Source organism: Hylobates moloch, unplaced genomic scaffold, assembly GCF_009828535.3.
Source record: "Hylobates moloch isolate HMO894 unplaced genomic scaffold, HMol_V3 SCAFFOLD_14, whole genome shotgun sequence".
Classification (NCBI taxonomy): Eukaryota; Metazoa; Chordata; class Mammalia; order Primates; family Hylobatidae; genus Hylobates; species Hylobates moloch.
In genome coordinates, this window is record NW_026652289.1 from 44889800 (window position 1) to 44917716 (window position 27917).

General features: G+C 41.1%; 1 protein-coding gene across 3 annotated transcripts in view; it reads left to right on the plus strand.

Moving 5' to 3' along the window:
- The window catches only part of PDE8A (phosphodiesterase 8A), a 156851-nt gene that overhangs the window by 77478 nt on the left and 51456 nt on the right, over positions 1-27917 (plus strand). For all 3 annotated transcript variants that reach the window (XM_058427347.1, XM_058427346.1, XM_032174134.2), the window contains exons 2-6: positions 5042-5098; positions 7423-7613; positions 16254-16310; positions 17168-17222; positions 24003-24091. In XM_058427347.1, the coding sequence (XP_058283330.1) occupies positions 5072-5098; positions 7423-7613; positions 16254-16310; positions 17168-17222; positions 24003-24091 (419 nt within the window). In that variant the 5' untranslated portion in view covers positions 5042-5071. The remainder of the gene's footprint in view (positions 1-5041; positions 5099-7422; positions 7614-16253; positions 16311-17167; positions 17223-24002; positions 24092-27917) is intronic.

The window sequence follows — 27917 nt, forward strand, 5'->3', positions numbered from 1 at the left end:
TATGTCTATTAGATCTTGTTGGTTTATTTTGTTGCTTAAGTCTAGCCATTATTGAGAGGGGGGTGTTGAAGTCTTCAACTATAATTTTAGAACTGTCTCTTCCTTCAATTCTGTCAGTTTTTACTTTATATATTTTAGTGGTCTGTCATTGGGTAGATAATTGCTTATAATTGTTATATCTTGTTACTCTGTTGAATCTTTAACATATAGTGTCCTCCTTTGTCTCTTATAGCCTTTTTTTGGTTTAAAGTCTGTTTTGTCTGATGTTAGTATAGCTTCCCCTGCTGTTTTTTGATTACTATTAGAATATCTTTTTCCATCCTTTGACTTTCTATTTTTGTCTTTGGATCTAAAGTGAATGTCTTACAGACCACATATAGATGGGTTCATTCTGCCAATCTCTGTCTTTTGATTGGAGAGTTTAATCCATTTGTATTTAAAGTAATTACTGAGCCTGCACAACAAAGCAAGGCCGTGTCTCTACAAAACATTTAAAAATTAACCAGATGAGGTGGCATATACCTGTAGTCTCAGCTACTCGGGAGGCTGAATGGGAAGATCTCTTGAGCCCAGGAGTTCAAGGCTACAGTGAGCTATGATCATGCCATTGCACTCCAGCCTGGGTGATAGAGCAGGACCCTGTCCCTAAAAGTAAATAAATAATTACTGATAAAGGTGGACTTAACTTCTGTCATTTTGCTATTTGTTTTTCTATATGTCACATAGCTTTTTTTGTCTTCCATTTCTTTAATTACTGTCTTCTTTCGTGTTTAGTTGATTTTTTGTAGTGCAATATTTAAATTCCTTTCTCATTTCCCTTTGTGTATATTCTGTAGCTACTTTCTTTATGGTTAGCATGGGGATTATAGTTAACATCTTAATGTTATATAAATATTTAATTTGAATTATGCCAGCTTAACTTCAATAACATACAGAAATTCTACTCCTATACTGCTTTATTCCCACCCTTTTCAGTTATTGATGTCACAAAATTAAAGCTTTATGTAGTTGGTCCTCCATATTGGTGGGTTCCATGTCCATGGATTCAGCCAACTGAAGATTGAAAATATTTAGGAAAAAATAAAAAATAAAAATAAAAAATGTAAAATAATACAGCATTAAGAACTGTTTACATAGCATTACATTGTATTAGGTATTATAAGTAAGTAGAGACAATTTAAAGCATAGAGGAGAGTGGGAATATGTTATATAAGGTACTTGAGCATCCATTGATTTTCATATATATGGGTGTTCCTGGAACCAATTCCCCACAGATAACAAGGGACAGTTGTACATTGTGTGCCCAAAAGCATACACTAATACTTTCAAATGTCTCTTATTTAGGAAATAAAATGCAAAATGTAGAGTTACCCCCCAAAGTTACAGTAATACTTCCTTTTAGACCAATGATTTTTTTTTTCCACCAAACTGTATTCGTCTCTTAAATCATGTAGGAAACCAAAAAAAGGAGTTATAAGCCATTTATACAATAGCAATAGCTTTTAAAATTATCCATGGTTTCACTTTTATTGAGATCTTTATTTCTTCAGACAGCTTTGAGTTACTGTCTAGTGTCCTTTTATTTCACCCTGCAGGACTCCCTTGAACACTTCTTGCAGGGCATATCTAGTGGTAATGAACTCCCTTAGTTTTTTTGGTTTGTTTGTTTTATTTGTTTTTGTTTCTGTTTTTCATTCTGGAGATGTCTTAATTCCTCCCTCACTTTTGAATGAAGTTTTGCCAAATATAGGATCTTTGATTGACAATTGGCTGACCTCCAAAGTTTCTGATGAGAAATCTATTGATAATCTCATTGAGGATTTCTTGTATGTGACCAGTTGCTTCTTTCTTGCTGCTTTCTTTTTTATTTTTCTTCTTTTTTATTTATTTATTTTTTTGAGATGGCGTCTCGCTCTGTTGCCCAGGCTGGAGTGCAATGGTGCGATCTCGGCTCACTGCAACCTCCACCTCCCAGGTCAAGCGATTCTCCGCCTCAGCCTCGCGAGTAGCTGCGAGTACAGGCACCTGCCACCACACCCAGCTAATTTTTTTTTTTGTATTTTTAGTAGAGACAGGGTTTCACCATGTTGGCCAGGCTGGTTTCAAATTCCTGGCCTCAGGTTATCTGTCTGTCTCAGCCTCCCAAAGTGCTGGGATTACAGGCGTGAGCCACCACACCCAGTTGTTGCTGCTTTCAAGATTCTCTTTTTGTCTTTCAGCAGTTTCATTATAATGTGTCTTGGTATGGGTCTCTTTGAGTTCATCTTACTTATTGTTTGTTGAGCTTCTTGGATATTTATATTTATGTCTTACATCGAGTTTGGGATATTTTCTTCATACATTTTCTCTTTCCCTTTCTCTTCAGCGTCTGGGACTCCCATGATGCATATATTAGCTTGTTTCATGGTGTCCTTCAGGTGCTGTAAGCTCTGTTCACTATTTTTTATAAAAGCTTTTTTCTGTTTCACAGACTCGATAATTTCAATTGTCCCCTCTCTAAGTGTGCTCATTCTTTCTTTTACCTGCCCAAATTTGCCTTTGAATCTCTTTAGTGAATTTTTCATTCCAGTTATTGTACTTTTCAGCTCCAGACATTATTTTTGGTTTCTTTTTAGTTTTTTTCATCTCTCTACTTATATTTTCATGTTGTTCGTACGTCATTTTCTTGACTTTCTCCACATCTTTATTTAGTTCTTTTAGCATCTTGAAGTTGTTTTAAAGTCTTTGTCTAGTAGATCTGCCATTAGGTATCTTTCAGGGATGGTTGCTGTTGATTTAGTTTCTTTCATTTGAATTGGCTGTACTTTCCTGTTTCTTTGTATGCTTTGTGAATTTGTGTTGAAAACTGGACATTTGAATTTAATAATGTGGTAACTCTGGAAATCATATTCTCCGTCTTCCCCAGGATTTGCTGTTATTATTTCGTTTTGTTTTGTTTTTAATTGTGCTAGGCCATCTCTGTGCCAAGGATCAGTCTAATGTGTAAACTTAAGGTCTTCTCAGGCATTTTCTAAGCCTTTCCCTAGGCTTGCATAATCACTTTCTAATTTTCCCTGTATATGCCATTGCTTTTGAATGCCTTAGTCCCTAATGTCTGACTCTCAAAGGGGATAAAAGAGAAAAATGAAAGGAGAGGAAGGGCACTAGCCCTTTAAATCTCCTAGAATTCTCTTCAGCTGGAGGGGGAATGGCTTGCAACGATGGGAGAAAGTGCAACAATGCACCCCTTCTTTGTCTGCACCTCTGTAATCAGTGATCAGAGCACAGATCCCTGGTATTTGGAGGACATGGTTGTTTTTGCCTTCCCTGGGTTCTGCAAGTTGTGTGCAGGTTGCTTTAGGAACACATGCACAGCTGCCCACCATGGGCCTGGGAACCTGCTATGTGCTAAGAGCTAAAATTAACTGCGGTTTACCATCCAAACCTTCCCCTGGAAGTTGCAAGTCTTCAATTGTTCCTAAAATACTTATATCAGACATATTCTGCCAGTGCAATATTGTCTAGGTGGGGAAACAGATTCCTGGTGCTTCTTACTCTGCTGTCTTCTCTAAATCCATCTTTTAAGACTCTCCCGTGGACCTCTTGGACCATCTTCCCTCATAGAAATTCTGGCTTTGGCATCCAGTTACACCAGTTTGAGACTGGCCCATAGTTACACAACTCAAGAGGATAGGTGATACCATGCACTGTCTGTTCTCCTGACTCTTTCACCTTACTGAAGAATCTTCCTCCTCAGTCTTTGGTCTAGAATATTAGGGACCCTCATTCTTTTTATGCCTTCTGAGAGATAAAATTATTACAAAGCAATTCAGAAACTGAGCTAATGGCCCATAATTACTAGACATCAGCTTCTCATGCTTAAAAATATATGTGGATTTTTCTCCCATCACTAAGCAAACTTCATAATGTGTTAACTAGAATAGGTCACTGCTTGAGGGGAGAGATTGGAGGGGGGGCAGTCAGTTGGGAAACATTTTGTAGGAAGTCTTATGGATCTAGTTCTTCTGTTGCTGTGATGAATCATACCATCACATAGAGACCTAGATTGGGATCTCATCAACACCTACAGAGTCTCTGGGCATGTTACAAAATGTGTCTCTTCCCCTGGGTAGCAGCCCAGTGGCAGAATTCATCACCTGGAGCTGGATTTCAGTCCCACCTTCTCCCTTCCTTGGGCCCGTTTGTGTTGTATACAGACTATTCAAATCTTCTAGTGGTCCTGAGTTTACAGCACAGTGTATGGAGCTAAACAAACCTGGGTGGAATCCCAGCACAGCCACTTGCTGTGTGACCTTAGTGCAGGATACTTAGAACTTCAGTTTTCCAGCTGTAAACTCTCACCACATTACTGTCGGATTCAGTGAAATAACACATGTTCAGCCCTTAGCACAGTAACCAGAACACACTGAGTCTTCCATTGGTGCTGTGATTGTTATTACTCATTGGGGTTGGGTTATGATATTACATTTATCTTTGATTTAGCATTACATTCTCAAATGGGTAAGTACTTATCAGTAAGTGCTATTATGCTCCTCTGTAAAATGGAAAGTGTCAACCATTTTTCAATGACATTCCACGGTTCTGACTGCTGGATTGCATTACTCATGTGCCATTTAGGTGTAAGATTTCATCGTCCATCAGGAAAAAAATGGAAATAGGCACAGAGGGAATCCGCATTTATTTAGTATCTATTATTGGGGGGCTCTCTATATTGTCATCTCATTTGGCCTTTGTAACAAATGAGAAATTGAGGCTGAGGAAGATTAATTCACTTAAAGTCACATGTAGCTAGTAAAAGGCAAAGCCAGAATCACATTCATTTTATTCATTTTATTTCTCCTTTCCTGCTCCCCACTTTTCCTGGGGGCTATAAGGAGATCCTTAGGATTCCTCATAATCATTTCATTTATCTACTATTTACTTTATTTGCCTCTAGAATAGAAATTTCGCTTTCATTTCTGGCACTGATTAGAGAGAGAAAAAGTTAAGCTTCTCTTTCTCCGTTGTCTTTTTCATTTTTAAGCAGATCTCTTTCTTACAGGTAGCAGTAGCTGATGTGCAGTTTGGCCCCATGAGATTTCATCAAAATCAACTTCAGGTAATAACGAACGATGCTGTATTTTTCACATGCTGATTTTCTTTAAAAAGGGTGGAGGTGGAGCTAAATTTACACATTTAAAATAGTCTTTCATTTAGGTAATAGTGTTTGGATCAATGTTAAATTCCCTGAACTCTGTAACAGTATTATAGCTATATAAGAGAATATCCTGTTCTTAGAAATACACATTATGGTGTTTAGAGATGAAGAAGTGTTTGTAGCCTACTTTCATTGGTTCAGCAATAGGCCAGGCACGGTGGCTCACACCTATAATCCCAGCACTTTGGGAGGCTGAGGCAGTAGGATCTCTTGAGCTTGAGGAGTCCTTAAGGAGTTTGAAACCAGCCTGGGCAACATAGGGAGACCCAGTTTCTGCAACAACAAATTAGATGGGCATGGGGGTGTGTGTGCCTGTGGTCCCAGCTACTTGGAAGGCTGAGGTGGGAGAATCACCTGAGCCCGGGAGGTCAAGGCTGCAGTGAGTCATGATCACACCATTGCACTCCAGCCTGGGCAACAGAGTGAGACCCTGTCTCAAACAAACAAAAGAAAAAAAATTGGTTCAGCAATAAACAAAAAATGTGTATAATTGTATGTATGTACATGTATGTGTTTAGAGAGAGAGAGAGAAAGCAAAGCAAAGGTGGCAAAATGTTAATTGATGAATGTAGAGAAAGGGCATCTTTAGTGTTCATTTTCATGCACGTTTCTGCAGATTTGAAATTTTCCAATATAAAAAGTAAAAAGGTTGTCTTTTCAATGTCGCTGAATCAGCTCTATCAGAGAGAAGATATCTGTAATTTATCTAATTCAAAATATGAGACAGAAATCAGCCAATTGAAATTTAGCCAAGTTATCCAGGCTTCCCACACATAAACACGTTTCATTCACTATTACATTTAAAAATATGTGAAAAGTGCTGACAGAAATGTGTGCTCTTAGTTCTTTGCATGTATGGTCTTTGTGTAGTTGAGTAAACTCGGAAGAAATAAGCCTTAGGAGGGTTTCTGATAGCTTTGCAGTCTGTTTCACAGGCTGCCCATCTCCTTCTTACCACTGTTGCTCCATTGTCAGTCTGCTTCTGAAGAGATGGAGCACTGGTGCTCTTGAACCAGGTTGGGAGTGGGAATAGCAGGGAGAAAGAGGGAAGGGAGGCTGGCTGGATACGGAAGAAGCTATGGATACAGGCCTCACTTGCTCCAGGCCAGGACTGACGTGATCGGGGCAGCCAGACCCTGTCTTGGACAGCCAGCCACTGTCCTGGTCAGAGGCACAGATGCTACCTCTTGCACCTGGTGACTGTGTCACTTAACTGATAGGCTTTGAAGTGTCACATTTTGGTCTACTTTAAATCTTTCTTCTTTTAATCAAAGCAATTTTTTTTTTAACTTGGAGGAATTGCATAAAATCTTGAGTCAAAACATTTCAATACGTTATTTATAGGATTAAGTATTCCAATAATTTCACCAAGATATTAGCATTCACCATCTGAGAACTTACCCAGTTAACTTTCTTTTAGCTAAAATAAATATTAATGTGTTTTAATTCATTTAGTTTCTAGATAAAATGCTTAACTAAATCTTTGTTGAATTCTGCTAGTGGGTTTCTTAGCAAAAATGTAGGCATATGGCCAGGTGCAGTGGCTCACACCTGTAATCCCAGCACTTTGGGAGGCCACAGCAGGTGGATCACTTGAGCCCAGGAGTTCTAGACTAGCCTGGGCAACATGGAGGGACCCCATCTCTACTGAAAATACAAAAATTAGCCGGGCACGGTGGCGCACACCTGTAATCTCCCAGCCACTGGGGGTTCTGAGGTACAAGAACACTGGAACCCTGGAGGTGGAGGTTGCAGTGAGCTGACATCACACCACTGCACTCCAGCCCGTGCAACAGAGGAAGACCCTGTCGCCCACCCACCATCCCCCCAAAACACACACACACACACACACATAGAAATGACAATTCTGACCAGGCGTGGTGGCTCATGCCTGTAATCCCAGCACTTTGGGAGGCCAAGGTGGGAGGATCACTTCAAGCCAGGAGTTCGAAACCAGCCTGGCCAACATGGCAAAACCCCGTCTCTACTAAAAATACAAAAATTAGCTGGGCATGGTGGCGCGTGCCTGTGGCCCAACTACTCGGAAGGGCTGAGGTGGGAGAATCACTTGAATCTGAGAGGCAGAGGTTGCAGTGAGCCCAGATCATGCCATTACACTCCAGCCTAAGCAACAGAGCAAGATTCTGTCTCAAGAAGAAAAAAGTGTAAGAAATGACAATTCTAACATCCTTTTTTAAAAAAGTGTTTGTGCTCTTTTGATTCAGGTACTTTTAGTGTTTACCAAAGAAGATAACCAATGTAATGGATTCTGCAGGGCATGTGAAAAAGCAGGGTTTAAGTGTACAGTTACCAAGGAGGCTCAGGCTGTCCTTGCCTGTTTCCTGGATAAACATCATGACATTATCATCATAGACCACAGAAATCCTCGACAGCTGGATGCAGAGGCACTGTGCAGGTAAGCCCAAGACTCGGGCCTAAATAGTCCCATTGGCCTTTGTGACAATACATGCAGCCTAGAAATAGATTAAATTAGACTCACTCTCTCTTTTAAGTTGCTTTCCATGCATGTAAAATAAACAAAATATTAGAACCTCACTATTCATAGGACTGATATATATCTCTTTTGTTTTGTCTTGCTTCACTTTACTTGAAACAGTAAGAAAATATGAATAATAGGAATTATTAAGGGCCAAAGTGAAACCCAAAATGTAATTAACCACAAGTATCACTTGTATATTAGTGCAGTAAGAATTATAATTTTTCAGATTGTTTTCAAAGTTAAACATTTTGAAAATTGTCTTTTAATGTTTGATGAATGGGCTTTATTTATAATACTTGTACATTGTCAATATTATGAGAGAATTCTGTGTAGTGACCTAAATCTAAAAAATGCCTTTTAAAGAAAGTTATTTGCTGCTGATGGAAGCAAGGTAAATATAAAATTTTATGACATATTAACTTTAAGGACATTTAAAATCTTGACTTTTAAAAGAGAGAAAAGATATAAGCTAAGTAGATTAAAAACCCGTGGGTTAAAAATTGAGGTGACAAGCAAATGATGATAACATATTAAAAGATTATTTGTGGGTTATGTGGTGATGTCAACATGGGTTTGTTTCCTTGGTGGTGAGAACTTCACACTCCTGGTAGTCAGACTAGATAGCGTTTACCCTCCATGACTTGCCTCCAGTAGTTTCTCCTATGGCCTTGATCTAGTGCCTGAAATGTGCCTGTGTTCCTCATCTGTTTCAATCTAGTTGACTTCACAATAAGCCATTATCATTGTAGCCCAGATTTCTTTTTTTTTTCTCGAGACAGAGTCTCACTCTGTCACCCAGGCTGGAGTGCAATGGCTCGATCTCAGCTCACTGCAACCTCCGCCTCCAGGGTTCAAGGGATTCTCCTGTCTCAGCCTCCCAAGTAGCTGGGATTACAGGTGCACACCACCATGCCTGGCTAATTTTGTATTTTTAATAGAGACAGTGTTTGACCATATTGGCCAGGCTGGTCTTGAACTCCTGACCCCAAGTGATCCATCTGCCTTAGCCTCCCAAAGTGCTGGGATTACAGGTGTGAGCCACCCCACTGTGCCCACCCTATCCCAGATTTCTTGACATGTCGTCTGGCCAGTCATCCAGCACATTCATGGGGGCTTGCAGCCCAAGAGAAATGGAGAGAGCTCTGGCCAGGAAAGAGGGAGGTCCAGGTCCTTGTTTGGCTCTTCCTGGATAGCTGCTTGTCTCTGGGTAAATCTGCCTTCTCTGGGGATGTTTTAGCTCAGCTGTAAATTTGGAACACTTGGTTTCCAGTATCCCTTTTATCCCTAACATTGAATAGATAGCACTCAGAGGAAGGGAAGATGATACCTAAATTACATGGTGCTTGGTAGTCATGGTGGAATGTTGCAAGGCAGTAGAGGTGTCTAAGGTGGGCCAAATGGCTGTCGAGATAGAAAAGGGAAGACAGGGTGAGGGGCTGGAGAAAACTTGGCCTCTTTCCCAGTCTTGTCCAGGCCCAAGCTTAGCCACAGGTATGTGCTAGGCAATGGAAGTTCATACTTTTAAAGGTGACTACTAGAGCATCTTGTATTGTAAAAGAAAAATTAAATTGTGTTGGTTATGCTCCACTGTTAAAAACTGTGGTAAAAGAAACATAACATTAACTTTATGTTCCACTTTTTAAGGGAAGAAAATGTACTATTGCTATACATTTTAGGGATATTCTAAACAAATAGGATTAATTCATTCGGCAGATTTTTATTGAGCTGTGTACAAGAGAATGTTTTAGACTGAAAGTTATAAAATGAAGTTCTTGTCTTTTATAAGCTTATAGACTAGAGGATCTGAAATATTTCAATGAAAAAAAAGTAATGTTACATGCTTAGTTAAAAACTCACACAAATACCAAATTCCATAAGCACTATAGTTAATCAGAGTTCTTTCATCATGTAAATAACAATTTTATATAGTTTTAAAGTAAAGAATGGGAACTGGATTGCTTTAATATATGGTTTTAGAGAAGCAGAGAATGTCAGATGTGCCTCTCTATGAAGTGCCTAGCACTCTCCATCCAGCCTCTCCTCAGGACCTGGGGCTCACTAAGTGAAACCCTGAGATTTAGAAGCTCTGCTTTATATTGAACCCAACTTTGTCCACAGTTGGCCCACAGGATTGCTAGAACAGATCTGTTATTCCTCTTCCCCAGAATGGATTTCCAACACTAGAGGACAGGAATTGTGTCCCCGCTCAGACATCTTTTCTTTTCTGAACTGAGCACACCCTTACTGCTATGAGTGGCTCCTAACAGATCCTGGTTTCATATTCCCACCACATCAAGGGTGCTTCCCCTGAGTACCCTTTTCTGATTGATAGACCTTGTAAGCATGGCTCCAGAACCGAAAACCTCACACTAGGTTTGGGGGAACCAGTGACGAGTAAGCAGAACAGTCCCCTCCACTGTGCTAGCCAGAGAGAGCAGGCCTTTACAAATGTAATCCCCGATCACATTTCTTTCCTGATGGCCACATAACAGCCTTGGCCAAGAATCTCAAGTGTTTCTCACAAGCTGTTTTCTACCACGTCATCTCCATCTTGTTGGGTGAGAATTTGGGGTAGGGGTGGGTCCTTTTGCTAATCGTAGTGAGTTTTTTAGAGGCAAGAGCAGACCCTGATTTATTTTCCTAATCAGTTTTGTCTTCATTCTGGCCCTTACCTGGCTTATCTCCCATAAGATCATCCCTTTAAGGATGCCTGCCCACTTTGGACTGTTCAAGAAATCTTTCTAGGCTCCCCATCCCCGAACCAGCTTGCCCTGTCTCTGAGCTGACTTACATGGCTCTTGAGACCTTAGCCCTGCAGAATTCTGTCCTTCTCTTCATCTTCCCTTTTGGGATACCTAATCAACACTGCCTATGAAGAGCTTTTCATCTGTTGTTGATCTGTCTAAATGACTAGCATTCACCTATATCTCTCTATTGGGGGCATTTGGAACTCCTTACACTCCTTATGAGATGCCTTGCTAACAGCAAATATTCTATGTCTCTTATATTTCCAAATCTACCAGTTTAGGAACCCTACTTTGCAAGTCTCCTCAGGTCTGGGCACTGCATTTGGTACTAGAGCTACACAGATGAGTAAGATGTGCTTCTTGTCTCTGAGGAGCTAATACTTTAGTTAGCAGGGAAAGTGAGTGATTTCGGTATAGGCTTGTAAGTGCCCACAGGAGAGGTTTACACAGAGTGTTGTGGGTGCCTTTGTCAAAGAGGGCTTCGCAAGAGGATACTTGAGTTGCATCTTAAAGGATGAGCAGGAGTTTTGAAAGGAAAAAAGGTGGAGAAAATGTTCCAGGTAGAGGGAGCAGCATGTGTAGAAACAGGCAGGACATCCGGGCACCTCTGCTCAGTGCTAGATGGCTGCTGGTCAGGCAGATGTGGAGTGGGTGTCAGGGGAGGTTGGAAAAGCAGACGTGAACCAAATGATGAAGGCCTTGTGTGCTGAGCCAAAGGCTGTGGACTCTACCCCGTAGGTAGTTGAAACACTGATATATTCTGCGCAGGAGAGTGTCGAGCAGGATAGAAAAATCACTTGGCTGCCAAGTGGAGAATGGAGTAGAAAACTGGAGGAGATGAGGCAGATCAATCAGTTGTGAGGCTGCTAGAGGCCATCCAGTAGTTCCTAACAAGAGTATGGCTTCACATTCCCACTGTGGCACTTGATATCAATGTCTCCTCCCAACTTCGTATCAAAAAACCCATGAAGAGGGAAAAAGACAAAAATTGACCACAGCAATAATAAATAAAAACGCACAAAGATAAGATGATAAGTCAGAAGCTGAGAGAACAGAAAAGGATAGGGATCTCTACTGTATCTGTCACACCGTGGAGACTAATAACGAAGCCTGTTTCTGAACTGTGCCTCGCACACTGCAGTCTTTGAAGCTGAAATACCAGTGGCCATAAAGGAAGGCAGTGGAAACAGGCTTTGCTTTACTCCCACTCTGTTCTGCCAAGCCTGGGGTGCTGGAGTTGCTCTGACCAGAGAAACAGATGACTGAGCCCCAGCAGAGCAGCAAGGCTTTATGAGCTGGGCAGAGGCCTGCACTCTAGCCCCTGCCATCCCTGCTGCCCCCTGATTCTTTACTTTCTGCATCTACTCAGAAACCCAAGGTAAAGAAGAGAGGGATATGGACAGACATGGTTTTTCCTACTGTTTTAAGAAGGGACAGAGGCATAAGGAACCTGAGGACAGTTCTCCACATAATGCAGTTTCAAAACAGCAAATTGCATCAGTTCTCAGGTTTAGTTTGAGAATCAGAGAACAGGCCAGGAGCCCGCTCTGCAGCAGACCTGTGCATGCCTGCTGGCAGTGTTCTCCAAGCCCGAACTGTGCTTGTTGATGTGCTCTACAGCCCAGACCTAAGAGAAGGACAGCTACTGACACCAAGGGTTCAGTGAAGAGGTGCTAAGGAAACTCTTGTGACCCTCTTTGTTGGCAAATTCTCAGCCTGCATAGATGTGCATTGCATTCAAGGGTGTGTAAACAGGATGGAAAGGGGGGCCCGTGAAAAGTGCCACCACATAATGAGAGGGGAAAGAACAGCCCTGAAGACTAAGAAAATTACTTTTTATAAGACACTGTAGAACCTTTTGAAGACATAATGCTTAGTGGACTCAGAAGAGGTGCAGTGGTATTTCTTGGTGCAACAGGAGTAGGTCTGTGTAATAAAAGGAAGGTCTCATAAAGGGACATAGAGGAAATAAAAAAAGTACTACTTGAAAACCCAAAACGCATTAACAGAATTAAAATCTATGTTGAATGCAGAAGCAAGATTGAACTCAGAGCACCAGATGCTTTTATACAATTTCTTGATTCACCTTGGTGTGCAGATCCTTTATACCGTTATAAATCCCATTCTTTTTCATCTGAAACTCATTCCACATGGCAGAGAAAAATAGCAAAGCACAAGTAATGGAGTTGTGCTTTTGTAAAACTTAGCTCATTAAAGGGCTGGGCTGTGTTCTTATAGTGAGCCTCCATTATGTGGCCTTTTTTCCAGTGTTGTGTTGAGACCATTATCAGAATTATTTGTAGTTGCCTAGAGTAGCTTGAGTCTGGTAGTTGCCCCCAGTATCCATTTCTATTCTTTTCCTATTAACAGAATCTCTGATGTGTAGCTGGGCATATGGCTACCTAGAAAATAGATTGCATTCCCTAGTTTTTCTTACAGCTGGCCAATGGACCTATCATGTGTATCTTCTGGAACGTATCCTTAGGGAAGGAGCATTCCCTTTTTCCTGCTATCTGGAATGTGGTCATTATGGCTAGTGTTCATTATCTGTCTTAGACCATGAGGAAGAAACCTCATGTATAGACAATAGTAGAGAAACACTGGTAGGAGCTAGGTTCCTGATCCTGCAGAGTCCGTGGCAGCCCTGGACTGTCTCCCTCTGCACATTTTTGATGTGTGAGACAGATACTATTTAAACCACTCTTCTCTGGTGTTTTCTATCTTGTGTGGCCAAAATGATTCCTAATGGTAAGCCAAGTAGCATGCTTTTAAGACTTTCCCAGTGAGGCCGGGCATGGTGGCTCACACCTCTAATCCCAGCACTTTGGGAGGCCAAGGCAGGCAGATTGCTTGAGCCCAGGAGTTCGAGACTAGCTTGAGCCACATGGTGAAACCCTATCTTTACAAAACATCAAAAAATAAACCAAGCATGGTGGCACTTGCCTGTGGTCCCCGCTATTTGAGAGGCCGATGTGAGAGGATCACTTGAGCCCAGGAGGTCAAGGCTGCAGTGTGCCATGATCACACCACTACACTCGAGCCTGGCCGACAGGGCAAGTCCTTGTCTCAAAAAAAAAGTGGGGTGGGTGGGGACTTCCCAGAGTGCTTACACTGCTTTCAGAATCTCATGCTACAGGATCGCACTCCATCTTTTTCGTGACCTTCTTGAATTCTGACTTCCTGAACATTCAGGTATACATTTCAATAATGCCAAGTAATTTCTTTCCTAGTTTTCATGAATTCCAATGCAAGGATGTTATTTTTCAACTCAGTCTCCTGACATTTCTGTTTTCTAGCCCGTTCTTCCTTCATATGCACCAGAAAAGTTCCCAGTATGTCTCTACCTTTTTATACAGCTTTAGAGCTGTTTTTAAGGGCTTATCTCCAGGTAAACAAGGTCCTCCCTTCCACTTCATCCTTAACCCAGTGCTTCTCATTCTTGTGTCTCCAGATAGGAGTAATTCATTCAAAGCTTCTACTGAGATCACCTACATGCTTGCCTACTTGCCATTACATCACTCCCATCTTGATTTTTCTTCTAAAAAGCTGAAAGCTGGTTCGAAATGGCTACATGTTTAAATTTGCCCTTTCTCCTTCCAAATCTCTGTGATATGATGGAAATGTAAACACAGAACAGATACAGTGTCACTAGAAGTGATGAAAATACCATTTGTGATTCACGCCTTATTCCCTGTTTGAGATCAGTGTTAGGATGAGTATTAGTCATCAGGTGTGATGAGTGCACTAGCTGTGTCTGTGAGTGTCTGTTGTGCCAGTGACCCCTCCAGGCCTAAGCAGCCTTTCCCATAGCTCTTCCCCAGGAAGCTGAGCCTGCCTGCTCTCCCCAGTCAGGGGGACCAGGGTTGAACTGGAGATTGACACCGGGCCAGTAAGCCCTGAGGTGGCGTGTCTGCAAGGGGTCTTCCGGCAGAGCCATGCAGCACCCTTAGGTTGGCTCCCTCTGGAGAGGATAGGCAGGTGGACGCTAGAGGAGTACAGAGTGAACACAGAAAAGCAGGGATGTTGAGGGGGTGGGGAAGAGGTGAGCATGAGAGAGACTGGCTGGTCCCTAGAGCTGCTTTTCCATTCCTGAGCAACTTCCCTACCCCTGGCCTATTCTGCATGTGTTGTTAGATTCAGCCTTTCTCAACCTGGATTCCATAAGAAAATGAAGCCCGAATGCCTACAGGCAAGAATGGGCAAAGGAGAACACAGTCTTGCCCATTCATTTGTGTATTATGTGTGGCTGCCTTTGTGCTACAGTGGTAGAGTTGAGTAGTTGTGACAGAGTCCATATGGCCTGCAAAGCCTAAAATATTTACTCCCCGACCCTTTACAGAAAAGTTTGCTAAGACTGGGGCGGGGGCATTTGGCTGAGTGTGCTGGCTCACGCCTGTAATCCCAGCACTTTGGGAGGCCAAGGCAGGAGGACTGCTTGAATGCAGGAGTTCAAGACAAGCCTGGGCAATGTAGTGAGACCTCGTCTCTACAAAAAATAAAAAAATTAGCCAGTGGCATGTGCCAGAGGTCCCAGCTACTCATAGCTGGAGCCCAGGAGGTCAAGACTGCAGTGAGCTGTGATTGCACCACTGTACTCCAGCCTGGTGACAAATGGGAACCTGTCTCAAAAAGATGGGGGCATCCATCGGGCATGATGAATCTCTTACGCATCTGGAATGGTTATGTTGTGTACCATCTTTGGGAGACTTGAGAACTAGTCACTCAAATTATTTTCTGGATTTTGTGATTCAGAAGTGGTTCTATTCCTTGAACTAACAGCTGAAGCAAATGCAGTCAGTCTTGACTGGTTTCAGTGCCATCCTAGACACATTCTCCAGGAGGCCAGCTCACCTTCGACTTGACTAGGGCAGTCTGGTTATGTTCCTCTACATTCTCCTCCTTTTAGAGTCCCTCTCCAACATGAGTCGTCTTCCTCTGGGTCTGGGGTGAGTTCCTTTCTTCTCCGGTGGAGTTGTTCTTCTCTAGAGCCTGCTTTCTTCTCCCATTGTAGGATGAGTTCAGAGCTGTTGCATATCTCCAGTGGAGCACTTCTTTTCTTTCTTCTACTCTATGTCACATTTATTTCTGCTCCGATATTTTGACTGTATTTTCATTCCCCATGGCCTCTAAAGCTGCTTCTGCAGGGTTGAATTCACTCTGTATGGGAAGTCTTGTACTCTTTGGGTAACTTTAGTCGAACAGTCTCTTGTACTTTTCTAGACGAGTCCTCTGTTCTTAACCTTTTCATGAGGTGTTGATGCTCTTCTTTCTGACCGATTACAATATCTTGCATTTCCTAGTTTTGGATTATTTTTGGTTATTTAGCCTCCATTTTACCTAGTAACTCTTCATCCTTTGTGCTCCTTAGAATGCAGTGGAGCCAGCCCTTGGGCTCCCTTATCCCCATTGTAAGCATAGCCATCACCTTGTGGTAATAGACATAAACTTGCATTTTCCTTTGGAAGAAGAGACCAACGGCTTCTTTCATGTAAGCACAGACTAGGGAAAATACTCCGCCTGAAACAATGCAGGTTAACAAAGTTCAGAACAAGTAGACTGCATGTCATCTTAGTTAACTGTTAATTCATACTCCATAATTGTTATAGTTAACACAGTCCACTGAATGGGAGTTTGCCCCCAAAAGAGAGAAAGATCAAGTAGGCAAGAAGGTGAGTGAATTCAGAGTGAGAGGATCATTTACTCTCCCTTCTACCCCTCTTCCAACTTCAATTGTTGTAATTGTTTAAGTATATTTGGTTTTTAAGGATTATTTTTATATTTATTTTAAAGTTTTGTGTTTTTTTTTAAGGTCTATCAGATCATCAAAACTCTCAGAAAACACAGTTATTGTTGGTGTAGTACGCAGGTAAACTTTCATTTTTTTGATGTTGAAATTGAGGTGTCAGTGTAATACTTGCTCTTAACAGATGGCCAAATAACAGCTTGCGTGCTGTGTCAGGCATGCCCCTTTGTAGTGTGGCCTTCTCTTCTTTATTCTTTCTTATTTTATTTTGCTTCTTCGGTTAACTTCCTGGAAGGACTTTCTGCTCTCATGCTAGATTTTTGTGATTTTTAAACTGCCTTTCACTTTAGAAACAGGCAAACTATGAGAGAATTCCATTCCTTAAAAGTATGAGTGTTTTCCAGGGGTATCTTCCTAGGGCCTTCTAACTCCAGATATCTCTGAGGATTTGAATTACCCATAAATGGGGGAATCTTAGGTTTTGTCTTTAAATTGGAGGTAAGGAAAGAAGAGAAATATATTAGGAGAAGGGCAAGTATTCAAATTAATGTTATTCAGCTTATATGTTTTTATACATAGAATAAATGTTTCTATGTCCTTTAAAGTTTTTTCCTGAGCTGTAGGGGAGAAAGCAATTAAAAAAAAAACAAACAAACATGGAAGTAGAAGAAAATAGGAGTAAATTTAACTTAGTTTAAATTAAAAATTTTATATATTAAAAAGATATATGGACAATCCTGTATTCCTGCTATTAATATAGTTTGTGTATTTCAAGTATTATAATATATAATTCCAAAAAGCTAAATGTGAAATTGAAACAGAAAACAGTTTTCAACTTTATCCTTTAAATTTGTATATTAATCTGACTCATCTAAAAGTGCTCATTACATAACGAAGTATTATTTAAATTAGTAGAGTAAAAGAGGTGAGATGCAATTGATAAAAACTATGTCTATGTTCTTTACTGTGTTATTTTGAAGGGTGGATAGAGACGAGTTGTCCGTAATGCCTTTCATTGCTGCTGGATTTACAAGGGTATGTACTCACTTATTTGTTACACAAGTATAATTCAATTTGAGAAATTATTTTATCTCAGTTCAGTACCCAGCAAAAGCTTTGAATTAATTTGAAGAAAAAAAGTTGTCTGGCCGGGCGTGGTGGCTCATACCTGTAATCCCAGCACTTTGGGAGGTCGAGATAGGAGGACTCCTTGGGCCCAGGAGTTTGAGACCAGCCTGGGCAACATAAGGAGAACCTGCCTCAGTCGTACTTAAAAAAAAAAAAATTACTGTCCTTGTTTTACAGATTAACTTTGTAATCTGCTAATCTAATCTATAACAGTTCATATTCTTAGTCTCTCAAAACTATGCCTGCTAGAGTCATCTAAACATAATAAAATCTCCTTTCATGGCATATTCACTAAAAATTATACCACAGGATGTACTGTTATGAAGCTGACATGTATACATGCAACTTTTTAAGCCAGTTCAAGGATTCTGGAAATAAGGCAACCCAAACACAGCTCTCTTTCTCTCCACTCCCAGCTTCAATCTGTTGGTTTCTCTAAGCCAAAAGGTTGCTTGGGGCTTTGGTCAGCTGGCTGCAAATGAGGCCTTAGGAATCATATAGAGAGAACTTAAATAAGGCCGACCCTTGGGCAGATTTGTAGCCCTGGTTAGTATAAGCAAGGTAGTCAGGAAATCTCAAGCCATGAGTTTAGTTTCAAGTTTTCTGGATGAGTAGGACTCCTAAGTGCCTGGCAGAAGCAGATATAAATCCTCCCCAGAGGAAGACAGCTTCATCTTTGCCTGCAGAGGATCTCCATAAATAATTGCTCAAGGGCAGCAGGCAGCAGTCAGTCAAAGCTAGAGTCAATCCACCAGGTGACAGGGCATCCCAAGGAAAAACTAGCAGGGAAAAAAGCCTAGTAACGGACCCTCACACCCCTCAGAGATGAGTTATGAGATATGAATTATAAAGCAAGTATGCTTACTATAGGTAAAGAAATAAAAGATAAGCCAGGAAATATCTGCAAGCAATAGGAAACTATTAAAAGTGGCATAGCAAATTTTATGAAGAACAAAACTGAATTGTAAGAAATGAAAACACAGTAATTGAAAAATTTAAAACTTAGTAGGTCACATGTAGCACAGAAATACAGTGACAGGAAATAAGTTAGACAGGTGAAGAAATGTGGAGGATAGTGTGTGAAGTTTTAGTTGTGTATGTATAACTGGAGTTCCAGGAGAAGAGGAAGGATAGAACAGAGGAAATATTTGAAGAGTTACTAGCTGAAAATTTTCCAGAACTGATGAAAAACTAATTCATAGATTCATGAATTCTGACATATCCAAAGTAGAGTAAATTTTAAAAGAGGACACATCCTAGTGAAACTGCAAGAAAAAAAAAAAAAAAAAAAGAAAAGGACTTAAAATCGGCCACAGGTAAAAGATTACCTTCAAAAGACTGACACACTAACAGCTAGCTTCTCAGCAGCAACAAGTGGAAAACAGAAGACAGTGGAATAACATTTTCAGTGCAATAAAAGAAAATAACTTCCTTGGGAGGCTGAGGTGGGCAGATCACGAGGTCAGGAGATTGAGACCATCCTGGCCAACATGGTGAAACCCTGTCTTGACTAAAAATACAAAAATTAGCTGGGCATGGTGGTGCACACCTGTAATCCCAGCTACTTGGGAGGCTGAGGCAGGAGAATCGCCTGAACCAGGGATTTGGAGGTTGCAGTGAGCCGAGATTGTGCCACTGCACTCCAGCCTGGCAACAGAGCGAGACTCTGTCTCAAAAAAAAAAAAAAAGAAAAGAAAGAAAGAAAAGAACTTCCTAGAATTTTATACCTAGCATATATATCTTTCAAAAATGAAGGTGAAATAAAGACTTTTGGAAATGTGGACATTGAGAGAATTTTAACTAACAGATCCTCACAAGGAAATTCTAGAGGATATACTTCAACCAGAGGAATGTGAATTCCAGGTGGAAGGTCTGAAATGCAAGAGATGAGTAAAGAAAATGGTCTGTATAGGGTAAATATAAATATATATTTACTGTATGAAACAGTAATAATGTCTAGTTTGATGAGAGGATACAGGGAGAAAGAGACTACAACCTAATCATGTATCTAGCCAAGTTATTGCTTAACCTTTCTTTTGGGGATATACATAAAATTCAGAGATATATTTCCCCGAGAGTTCTGTCTGAGGAAAATAATTCAGAAAAGGACTCTAACCATACAAGAAATGAACTACAACAGAAATTTGAAGAGGAGAGGAGGGAAAAGTAGTGAGCTATAAACCCTGCCATGTGCATACTCCTTCATGGTGCCTCCTGCTTTCTCTGGCTCTCTGTCTTTCTTTATAGATGTGCCCACACTTAACTCATATATGTATAAGATCAGTCCCAAATGGATAAACATAGACTAGAATATGTAATATTCTTTTAAAAGAAGGGACATACCCAAAGAGGAATTTTAATAATAGCTCAGTTTTAAATTCTAGACTATCTTAGTCAGCGCTAGGTGTTTGTAAGGTTTGTGGGGAGGATGCAGGCATTCTTACAGACTTATCTAAGATACAGAATGAGAATGAGCCCAGAAAGTATTCATCTTTGTGCGAAATGTTCAGAGTAGAGCATCACTATGTGGGAAATACTTTATTCTGGGGGTAATTGGTATCTTGTTTTCAAATAATAGTAAATAAATCTATGTCTGCTTTTGAGATGATGAAAAGGAAGGTAACCACTGATGAAACAGGAAAGTTAAATAAAACTTCCAAAATAACAAGAGGAAATAGGGAGTTTACAACAACTTGATCAAATTGGGAAGCTGAAGAAAGATGAAACAACAGTGTAAAATCAGTGAGAAACACGAAGTCAGATAGAAAGAATATAAGCAGGCCGGGCACGGTGGCTCACGCCTGTAATCCCAACACTTTGGGAGGCTAAGGCAGGTGGATCACCTGAGGTCAAGAGTTCCATACCAGCCTGGCCAGCATGGCAAAACCCCGTCTCTACTAAAAATACAAAAATTACCTGGGCATGGTGGCGCACACCTGTAATCCCAGCTACTCAGGAGGCTGAAGAAGGAGAATTGCTTGAACACAGGAGGTGGAGGTTGCAGTGAGCTGAGATTGCACCACTGCACTCCAGCCTGCGCAGTGGGAGCGAGACTCCATCTCAAAAAAAAAAAAAAAAGAAAGAATAAAAACAAATGTATATGAATGGGCTGAATTCTTCCTTTAAAAGATAGGCTGTTAGATTGGGTTTAAAAAGTACAATTCTATAACACTTATAAGACACTTAATGTGATAAAGGAGCTTAAGTAAAAGAACAGAGGTAGCAAGTAAATGCAGACAAAAAGAACACAGATATTGATATTGATGTATCAGATTAGGTGGAATTTAAGATTTTAGTTTGTATGTAAATACAGTTTTATATAAAAAGCACACATTAGGTTATTGATTATATAGTTGTGGCTTTCTTGTGTTTCTCCCTTTTTGGACAACCCCCACAACATACACACACATCAGCACCTGCCTCCATTCCCTGACCTCTAGTAATCCCTGTAAAATTGTATGAGAACAGTTACTCAGCCAGCAGTAAGGCGTCCCAGGTTGAAAGTCAGAAGTCCCCTATGGATCTTTACATCATCTAAAGATCTTTGGATCTTTACGTACCCTAAGCTGCTTGCGTTTGCAACTAAGGCAGCAAAACTGGCTATTCCTTTTAGCAAGAACCTTAGAAGCTTCCACTTTCTAGTGAAACTTAGGGGATAGATTATTCCCTCTGCCTTGGGTTATTTGCTTACCTACAGCCGCATGAGGTCATTAAGCCTTGTGTTTGTTTGAGGTCTCTTTGAAAGTACATAGATGCACTGTTGGAAATTTGTGCTTGGTGACTGCCGTGTTTGAAATTCTGCCCAAGAAGTCTATCAGCATAGTTCTGTGGACCAGAAAGAGCATCCTGGTAGAAGGTCAAGTAAATCATGGTCCTTACATTTTCTTAGTATTACTGTGTTATCATGGAGCTAACTTGAAAAGTAACTGACACACACACTCTTGCTGCCTTCAAGCCTGTACACCTTAATCGAGGAATCCCCTGAAGACTTTAATGGAACCACTTTTAGGTGCACGCCCCTGTGAGGACACATCCATACAAAAAGCCCAGAAGCTTTACAGTAGTCACTTTAGAAGCACCTGACTTAGGAAATGTAGAGGTGGTGGCAGGCTCACCATTTTGTAGGTGAGGAATTCATGTGGGCGACCAGTCCTCAGAGACCACTAACTAATTAGTGCTAACTAATCTCATCCAGAGTCTCTTACTTTTGTGTGACAAAAGGATGCTCAGGTTATTGAGAAGAAGAGTTAGACCTAGAGCAAGGGGATTCTCCCAGTTGTGGCTATAGGCGGTGGTGCCAAGGCTTGAATCTGCAAGCTAGCACCGTAATGATATCTCTGGTACAGGGGATGGGGGATAGGAAAGGGCATGAGCTATTTTGTGGGTTAGCCATGATTCAGGATTGAAAAGTAGGTGGAGGACCTGCTAGCCTCCTCAATTGGATTTGGCCATTGAGTCGGTAGACTCACTGCTTGGGTGCGCATTAGAATCACCTGAATAACGTCCCTAGGGAGTCTGTTTCAGTTGGTCTGGGGAGGGGCCTGCATGCTGGTGTTTTTTCAAATTGCAGATAATTCTAATAAGCAGCTGAGAGTTGAGAACCACTGGGAGAGGCCTAGCAAAGATGGGCTCAGGTCCTAGCTGTGGGCGTGATATGCTTTGGAGAAAGTGAGGTTAAGTTAGCTTAGAAGTCTGTAGGATTTGTGGTCCCAGCCTCTTTCATGGGAGGAGGTTAAGGGAGAGGAGACTAACTGCTGTTTAAGCAGAGGGAATAAGCTTCCTTTCTGAGGATCCCTGGACCTGATTCTTCACCCTCCATGCCCTGTGGGATCCTTGGGACAGAAACAAAAGTTGGCAAGGGGCAGGAAAGATGAGCTGTTTAGATAAAGAGAACAATGTTTAGACACACATAGCAAAACAGAAGTTTTGAGGGAGGGGGCAAACAGCAGGAACAAGATGCTGTACATTTGGTCACATGCTAGTTTTTTTTTTTTTACCTTGATTTCTGCTTTTGGGGTAAAAAAGTTTGGTGGATACATAACATTCAGACCAAGTAAAAAGTCTGATTGCATGCATGGGAATCCATTTGTGGAACTGGATAAATACACATTCCCTCCACAGCCCTCACATCCCAAGATCTTACCTGCAGAGGAACTGAGGACCCCTGTCTATCTCAAGACCCCCATTCCTTGTCTCCTGGAGTGGCACAAGCACTGTGTCAAGAAATCTCTTTTCCCTCTCCCTGCCCAGTCAGAAGTGGGTTCCTGTCCAGTGTTTTTGGGTGTTCCCGTTGGGTCTTGGCTAATGGAGGTGTGGACAGCAGGTCTAGCATACTCCTCCCTTCTCAGTCAGTGGGAGCTGGCAGGCATGTCACCTCTGTCAGACCTCTGGGTAAGAAAGGGGCTCTGTTTTGGCCTATAGGTGTAGGGTTTATCATGCTCCTGGCCAACACCCCTGTGGGGGTGACAGTAGCCGTTCTTTACATTTATGCGGCAGTTTGTACTTAAAATGCTTTCTCCCATTATGTCTCTTTATTCTCACAGTGACCTTCATTGGGTAGGAACAGTATTATTTTTCTTGCTTTACAGTTGAGGAAGCAGGCTCAGGAATGTTAGGTGCCTCATATACAATCATACAGCTTTTAAGGCATGAACCAAGGGCTAGATTTTTAGGTTGCTTGACACCCAGACAAGACCCTGATCACAGTTCAGATGGGTCATTTGTGTTCACCGTGGTAGTAGAAGGAACTCTTCAAGGGGACCACTGTCCCAGATTGGTCTGGCTGGGGCTTATAGATAGTGATCTGCAGAAGCTCTGCCTCTTAGGCATCAGCTTCCTCTTCAGCCAGGTAGAGTATTGTCCACTTATTGTGCAGGTAAAAAGCAAAGAGCTCTTTAGAAACGGGGGAGTAGTGTTCACAAATATTTTTACATCTGAATAGAACTATATGACAGAACACAGTGGCTGCTAAGATGTCTTCATGGAGTATTTAATTTGATGGTGGAATGGGTCTATCTTCTCAGAACTATGTAATTCACTTTGTCGTGAGATATTTCCACTATGTAAAGGTTATACAAAATACTTAATGTCCACAGCTATAAGAGACGCTGGGCAAATCCATCCATGGCTTCTGCCAGTGCCTCTGCTGTGAAAGATAATCATCTGTCGGCTTCACTGAGCCACTGTTGGAGGCTAGCTCAGGAAAATGTTGCCCATGTCGGGGTTCCCCCTGTGAAATACAGGTGCAAATAGAAATGCAAGTGTATTTTTGCTTGTTGTAAGCTTACATGACTTTAAAGAGGACCAAATACTGTTCTTGAATATACTCTGAAAGCCTAATATAAGTAGGACTTTAGTTAATTAATTTCCTCCTCTACATGTTCTAGCCTTGCTTTATTAGTGACATGAAAACAACCAAAATGCTCTTAACAGACGATGCTGAAAGAAAAGCATTTTTTTTTTTAATGAAAGGCTACTAAATGATAGAAGGAAAAGCATTCTTAAACCCTATTTTTTTAAAAGCCAATTTGGTGCCCATAAATTTTCTCTCTTCTGTTCATCATTAATGATAAAGTATTTTTTAGATTTCAGTTGCCAAGTTGAGAAGTTTGTTTAAAGAGTTATTTTTATTGGCACAAATGAAGAAGCACTTTTGTTTATCCACAAAATTCCTCTTTCTGTTTGTAGAGGTATGTAGAAAACCCCAACATCATGGCCTGCTACAATGAACTGCTCCAGCTGGAGTTTGGAGAGGTGCGATCACAACTGAAACTCAGGTAATTCTACCACTTCTGAAAAGCCCTCCAGGCCACACAGGGCAGCATGGCAAGTGAGAACTTCGGTTGTGAGGATTACTTTTGAGCCATAAATGGCCTCTTGCAGAAATGGGATTGGAGAGAATGGAGTGACAGTTCCCCTCGTGCAGACTTTCTGGAGTCTGCCTGGATGTCTAATAAGGGGTCATTTTAGTGATTAGAGACTCACATTTAAAGATGGAGCCCCCAAATAATAGTAAGTTTAAAAAGCAGAATACAAACTGCATATGCTGGATTATCTGTTTTGTTTTCTAAGGGAAAAAAATGGTTTTAATATACACCCCCCCAATCTATTAACATTAGTTATCTCTGGTAGGTGACATTTTTTTCTTCCCTACAATAAGCATTTTATCTGCTCTTGATAAATAGGGTTTTTATTTTTTTTTAAGTGAAATGAGTAGAGGCTTCATTCTTTGTAGAGTAAGAAAAGCAGAAAAATTAATATAATTTTATCAGCTTGACAAAAGAAAAATAAAGTCAGCAGCTCCCTATCATTTTAGGTTTCTTCCTTGGGTGTTCAACTGTTCTTTAACATTTCCTTTACTAGGGATCAAAGAGAGAATTGGATCATTTCATTTGTATGTGCCCAAGACAGTCAAAGGGGATCTGAATGGGAGTACCAAGATTAATAAGGACCAGTACAGGGTTCCACATGTAGGGAAGATAGGTACTTTATAGACAAAACAGAATGAATGATTAGCGGGCAGAGTGTGAGTTAGCAGAGAAGTGCTGCTGAGCAGAGGTGTTTGAAGGCTGGTGTGGTATACAAAAGAGATTTTTATGCTGCTAGATTTTGCAAGGAAACTTAAGGTAGATGGTTGCCCTTGGGCCTGCTTTTTTCCCACTCCTGGGTCATCTCAGCCTGGCTGCAGCACTCCCACAGTGAATTAGGCTACTACCCTCTCTCAGAGGAGAGTAGAATTTTGGAGCAGTAGGTGATGTTGGAGCTTATTTTATCCAATCAAGAATCAGAAACTGAGACCCAAGGAAGTTAACTGACTTACACCCAAGATCTTGTAAGCAGCAAATGGCAAAAATAGTCCTTTAGACTGAAATCCGCATTTTCGAAACTGCATTCATTCTTTCTCCCATCTCTAAATCTGACTGTAACCTCAAACCTTTTCCTCCTGTCTACCTTAGCTGTCATCTACCTTGTAGTCCTAAACTAAAACCCCTGTCTCTTCTACATACATCCCTAAATCCAGTCACTCACCAAGTCCAATTGATCTTACTAATTTTTGGAATCTGTCCACTTAATCTTCATCTCTACTGCTACTCTTAGTCTAGGTCCCTCTCTTTTTACCTGGATTATTGAAACCACCAGTTAGTCTCCCTGTGTCTAGTCTTGACTCCTTCTTCATACTCCACACAGACGTAACACATAATTCCATTTGTGTTCCTGTTCTGTGACACCCCAGATAGGCACCCACTGCCTTCAAGATGAAGTCCAAACTCCAAAATGTAGCCTACAAGGGTCTCCATGGTCTGTACACTGCTTACCTCTCTGTCCTCATCTCCCATCATGCCCTGCTTTGTTCTCTGTGCTCCAGCTGGCAGCCAAATTATGATGTCCATTACACAGGGAGATATAAAAATATAAAGGGAAAGGAAATGTGAGGCTAGAGAATTGAGAGACATAGAGTCTTGTTGTGTCAGATACTAAAATGCACTAAAAAGCTGTAACAAGCAAGGGTGTCACTGCTAGACTGGTAAACTAGAATATAAAAACCAGAAACAGGCTGGGCGTGGTGGCTCACGCCTGTAATCCCACCACTTTGGGAGGCTGAGGCGGGCGGATCACGAGGTCAGGAGTTCGAGACAAGCCTGGCCAACATGGCCAAACTCCGTCTCTACTAAAAATACTAAAATTAGCCGGGCGTGGTGGTGGGCACCTGTAATCCCAGCTACTCAGGAGGCTGAGGCAGGAGAATCGCTTGAACCTGGGAGGCGGAGGTTGCAGTGAGCTGAGATCGTGCCATTGCACTCCAGCCTGGGCAACAAGAGCAAGACTCCGTCTCAAAAAGTAAAAAAAAAAAAAAAAAAACAACAGACTTGGATATATTTAAGAATTTAGTATATGATCGGCTGGGCATGGTGGCTCACGCCTGTAATCCCTGCACTTTGCAGGCTAAGGCGGGTGTATCACCTGATTTCAGGAGTTCGAGACCAGCCTGGCCAACATGATGAAAACCCCATCTCTACTAAAAAAATACAAAAAATTAGCTGGGCGTGGTGGCACATGCCTGTCATCTCAGCTACTTGGGAGGCTGAGGCAGGATAATCACTTGAACCCAGGAGGCGAAGGTTGCAGTGAGCTGAGATCGAGCCACTGCACTCCCGCCTGGGCAACAAGAGCAAAACTCCATCTCAAAAAGTAAAAAAAAAAAAAAGAATTTAGCATATGATTACATGGCATTTTAAATAAACACGGGAAAAAGTGGACTTTTCAGTGACTGGAATTGTGATAGTTGGTTTACTAGTTGGAAAGAAAGTTAAGCTACATTCCGATGTCACATCCTACCTGCAAAATGAACTCCAATGAATTAAAGACTTAAATGTGAAAAAGTAGGGCTACATAAGTACTAAAAAATAAAAGTGGACATACGTAATTGGATGACCACGTCATTATAAACTAACACTTATAAAAGCCACATTTTATAAAGGAAGATAATCAGATTAGACAACATACAAATGTTAAGCTTATCTACAGTTAAAATAAACCTTAAATAATGTTTAAAATTTAGACAAATGACTAACTGGGAAAAATATGTTTGTAACATATAGGACAGACATTAGGTTAATGTCCTAATACATGAAGAGCTTTGATTAATCAATTGAAAAAGATTAATTAAAAATTAGAAAAAATATTAAAAGACATGTTCAAGCGGTTCACAAGAGATATTAATGGCCAATAAATGTGAAAAGATGTTCAACCTCACTAATAAAAACATGCAAATGATTTAACATTTTTTTATTTACCATATCTGCGAAAGTTAAAAAAAGTATGATAAAACCCAGTAGGGCTTCTCACAGATCCATCTCCTCCAAACTTGTTATATTGGAGGTGAGAACTTCTTACTGTTTTTTGCTTATTTTATTTTTTGATTTTTTGAGACAGAGTCTCACTCTGTTGCCCAGGCTGGAGTGCAGTGGCACGATCTCTGCTCACTGCAACCTTCACCTCCCAGGTTCAAGCGATTCTCCTGCCTCAGCCTCCCAAGTAGCTGGTATTACAGAGGTACATGCCACCAGGCCTGGCTAATTTTTTGTTGTTGTTGTGTTTTTTAGTAGATGCGGGGTTTCACCATGTTGGTCAGGCTGGTCTCAAACTCTGACTAGTGCTAGGATTACAGGTGTGAGCCACCGTGCCCAGTGTGTTTTTTGCTTTTTTTTTTTTAAATAACAACTTTATTGAGCTATAATTTACATATTATCTCCTGGTTTTTTTTACATGCTAAAAATGAGCTAATTTTTATTGGCTAAGCTATTGTCTTTAGTGAGACAGTTTAGTAATACCAGCAATAATGTAAAGGCATTGTTTTATTTATCTACTTATTTACTCTGTTGCCCGGGCTGGAGTGCAGTTGTGTGATCACTGCTCACTACATCCTTGACCTCTTGGGCTCAAGCAGTCCTCCCACCTCAGCTTCTCAAGTAGCTAGGACTACAGATGTATACCACCAGGCCAGCTAATTTTCTATTTTTTGTAGAGACAGGGTTTTGCCATGTTGCCCAGCTGGTCTTGAACACCTGGACTTAAGCGATCTGCCTACTTCTGCCTCCTAGA